Below are 4093 nucleotides of genomic sequence, written 5' to 3'. Positions count from 1 at the left end.
GCCTCAGGGACCTGCAGGAACCTCACAAAATGACTCCGCGAGGAATCGGGGCGGGAAAGGCCAGTCCGCGCCACGTGCCCAGGCGGGCCAGGCAGGGGCGGGTGGAGGTCGACGCCAGTGCCCACGGCTGCAGGGCGAGCAGGGGGCTCGGCTGGGACGAGCAGTTTTTTTTTCTGGTTTTTAAATACCTCTTCCTCATCCTCGGATTCCGGCCGGCACCCCTCCAGCCGCAGCGAGAAGTGGCTCATTTCTTCCTCCTCCTCCTCCTCCTCTTCTTCCTCCAGCTCCTCATCCTCTTCCAACTCCTCGTCCTCGTCCTCGAAGCGGCCCCTCAAGCGGCCCAGGCTGCGCTCCGGCTCCAGGTCCGGGGGCCGGGAGCCCGAGCAGCCTGGAGCCCCCTCCTCGGGCAAAGGCGGCGGATCCTCTTCACCCGCTGCGGGCGCCGGGGTGAGGGCAGGAGGGGAGCTGGGCGGTGGGGGCGGCACGGCTGCGGCTCCCTCCGCCTTGGCAGCGGCCGCGTTTGCCCTTGTCAGCACCGGGACCCCCTCCATGCCCAGGTCAGACACCAGGCGAGAAGCGACCAGGCGGCTGGATAGCGCGGGAGTTGCTCCAGCCGCCTCTGCAGCCGTGCGCAGGCGCGGAGACCTGCAGGGCCCGCTGGGAAATGTGGTCCACGGAGCCTCACCTAAGCCAGGGCGTGGGCGGAGCCGCTCAGGTGTATGGGGCGGGGCTTGCAGGCCGCATCTGAACGCGTTAAGAGCCAAGCCTGTTCTGTCTCCTTTCTGGAAAGCATAGTGACAAGTCACCGGCGATGGACATGGCGCTTAACGTGTTTAAGAGAGTTGTAAACTGATTTTTCTTTTGGAAGGCTGGCGCTCTCTTCACTGCCTTTTAAAAACAACTGAAGGCCCTGACCGGTTTGGCTCAGTGGATAGAGCGTCGGCCTGCGGACTCAAGGGTCCCAGGTTCGATTCCGGCCAGGGGCATGTGCCTTGGTTGCGGGCACGTCCCCAGTGGGGAGTGTGCAGGAAGCAACTGATCGATGTTTCTCTCTCATCGATGTTTCTAACTCTCTATCCCTCTCCCTTCCTCTCTGTAAGAAATCAATAAAATATTTAAAAAAAAAACACACAAAAAAAACCCCGACTGAATTGGTACCCTTTCAGACAGCAATATTTTGTCAGCATGACTGATCACAGAGCACTATATCCTTATACACTAGCAGTGTATATATAGTTATACACTAGCACATGAACAATTTGGTACTTTGTTTGACACCTCTAGGAAATCAATACACAATCCAGATATTCTTCACTAGGTGAAAAAATAACCCCTCCGATGTGGCTCTGTGATTGAGCGCTGACCTATGAACCAGGAGGTCCCCGGTTCGATTCCCCATCAGGGCACAGGCCCAGGTTTCGGGCTTGATCCCCAGTGTGAGGTGTGCAAGAGGCAGACAATCAATGATTCTCACTCATCACTGATTTTTTTTCACATATTTTCAGTTTTTTATTCTTTTCCTTTTTCTCTTTTTCATCATTGATGTTTCTTTCTTCCCCTCTCCCTTCCTCTCTCAAATAAAAAAATATTTTTAAAAAACAGATGAAACATTGGAAATCCTATATACTAAAAGCCTAATATGCTAAGTGTCCAACTGTTCTTTCGACCAGTGGCTATGATGCACAGTAACCACCAGGGGGCAGACACTCAGAGAGGTAGGTTAGCTTGCTGCTGGGGTCTGGCCGATTGGGACTGGGCCAGATGGGCCCGGACAAGCTCTGGAGCCCTCCCATAGTTCCTCCCTGGCCCCGATGGTGCACTGGTGGGGTCCCTCAGCCTGGCCTGAGCCCTCTTGCAATCCGGAACCCTTCAGGGAATGTCGGAGAGCTGGTTTCGGCCGGATCCCTGCAGGCCAGGCCAAGGGGCCTCACCGGTGCAGGAATCTGTACACCAGGCCTCTAGTTAAACAATAATGAATCTCAAAGGCATTATGCTGAGTGAAACAAGCTGGTCTCAAGAGGTTACATATTGCACCATTCCATTTTTATGACATCCTGGAAAGGTTGAAACTTTAGGGACAGAAAAGATCAATGGGGTTAGAGATGGGGGAAGGATTTGATTCCAAAGAGCCAGCATGAGGGAGTTTTTAGAGTGATGGAATGGTTCTGTATCCTGAGAGTGGAGGTGGTTACACAAATCTATGTGTTGAAATTCACAGAACTGCACGCAAAAAAAAAAAAAGATCCAATTTTACTCTATATAAATTTAAGTGATGATGATAAACCATTCCCACCTATCAGAATGGCAAAAAATTAAAAAGTAACAAAACATTCTGGTGATGAGACTGTGAGTAAACAGTCACTTTTGTACACTGCTGATAGAATTGCTAATTGGTAGAAATCTTAAGGAGGACAGTTTGGAAATGTCTGAGAAAACGTGCATAATTTATCTTTTTTAAAAAAATATATTTTATTGATTTTTTACAGAGAGGAAGGGAGAGGGATAGAGAATTAGAAACATCGATGAGAGAGAAACATCGATCAGCTGCCTCCTGCACATCTCCTACTGGGGATGTGCCCGCAACCAAGGTACATGCCCTTGACTGGAATGGAACCTGGGACCTTTCAGTCCGCAGGCTGATGCTCTATCCACTGAGCCAAACCGGCTAGGGCCATAATTTATCATATTAAAAAATATATGTTTTTATTGATTTTTTTTTTTTTAGAGAGAGAGGAAGGGAGAAGGATAGCGAGATAAAAACACCGAAGAGAGAAAAACATCCATCAGCTGCCTCCTGTACAAACCCGACTGGGGATCAAGCCCATAACCAGGGCATGTGAGCTGACGAGGAATCGAACCATGACCTCTTGGTCCATGGGTCAATGCTCAACCACTGAGCCACACTTCTGGGCAGCATTTATTTTTTGATCTACCAATCACTCGTGTAGGATTTATTCTGAAGATATAATCCAAAAATACAAAAATAAATATGCAAAAGGTTGTTCACTGCAACACTGTAATTGCACAATCCTGGAAACCAGCTAAATGCCCATGCATGGGAGAGTAAATGAATAAACAAGTGAATATCCACAAGATGGAGTACCATGCAGCTCTGACGTAAAGATCTGTAAAAACGGTGAAAGCCTGAGGACATGTGTGTGCACATGTGTGCCTGTGGGTTAGCAAACAGAGTGATGAATCCCTTTTGGGGCATCCCTCACCTTTTCCCAATACTGGGCTTCAGCCACTCCCTCTGGTATGTACATCAGCCAAAGTAAATGATATCCACAAATACAAATTCATGGAGAAAAGTAATGAGATGCAGAAGGAGGTGCAACTCCCATTAAAGTAAGAAAGTGAACAACCTAGACTAGACAGATAAAATACATCAGATAGAAAGGTAATTTAAGTAGATAATAGATATCATCAAAGAAAAAAAAGAGCCCTGGTTGATATTCTCAGTGGTTAGAGCATCAAAGAGTCTAGGACAGGGGTGGGCAACCCCTGGCATGCGTGCCAAACATGGCACGCCAATAACTTTTGCTGGCACGCAAAACCCTCTCTTATAGTCTTCCATTTACAATTTTTGTGAACATTTGAATGACTTAAATGTTAAGTTACAAGGAACTGGCAAGACACTTGATGTTATGTTTGGTTACATAAAGGCTTTTGAAAAGAAACTGGAAGTCTTTAAGAGGGATGCGGATGGTGAGAGATTTCCCAAACCTCAAGAGGCACATCAAAGACCTCCCAAAAGATGACAGAACAGACTGTCAAAGTCTTCAAAAGCTGTTTTAAACATCATCGAGTCAACTATTGAGCAGTTCTTCTCAAGATTTGAAAAATTCAGAGAACTGGAAGAGACAGCAAAAATTCATGAGGTTCCCAAAGGGCATGAAACTGGAGGAACTAAACTTACAAATGTTTTCATAGATAGACATGGCTGGCTTTGAAATGCAGTTGATTGAATTTTAGAGTAGCTCAATTTGGAAGCAGAAATTTATTGATCTTAGAGTTGACTTGGAAAACATTGAAAAAAAGTGATTAGAGACAGGAGTACCAGAGAGAAGTTTCGAAAATGAACTATTGAGGA

At 47.3% G+C, this 4093-nt stretch overlaps 1 protein-coding gene across 1 annotated transcript in view; it reads right to left on the bottom strand.

The window, feature by feature from the left end:
• PCGF6 (polycomb group ring finger 6) overlaps positions 1 to 4093 on the bottom strand; it is a 23047-nt gene that overhangs the window by 14379 nt on the left and 4575 nt on the right. Inside the window, exon 2 of the mRNA XM_006756461.2 lies at positions 189 to 782. Within this exon, the coding sequence (XP_006756524.1) occupies positions 189 to 551 (363 nt within the window). The 5' untranslated portion in view covers positions 552 to 782. The remainder of the gene's footprint in view (positions 1 to 188; positions 783 to 4093) is intronic.

Source organism: Myotis davidii, unplaced genomic scaffold (assembly GCF_000327345.1).
Source record: "Myotis davidii unplaced genomic scaffold, ASM32734v1 scaffold332, whole genome shotgun sequence".
NCBI classification, from domain to species: domain Eukaryota; kingdom Metazoa; phylum Chordata; class Mammalia; order Chiroptera; family Vespertilionidae; genus Myotis; species Myotis davidii.
Note: the sequence above shows the minus strand (reverse complement) of the source record. Positions and strands in the feature narration are given on the sequence as shown.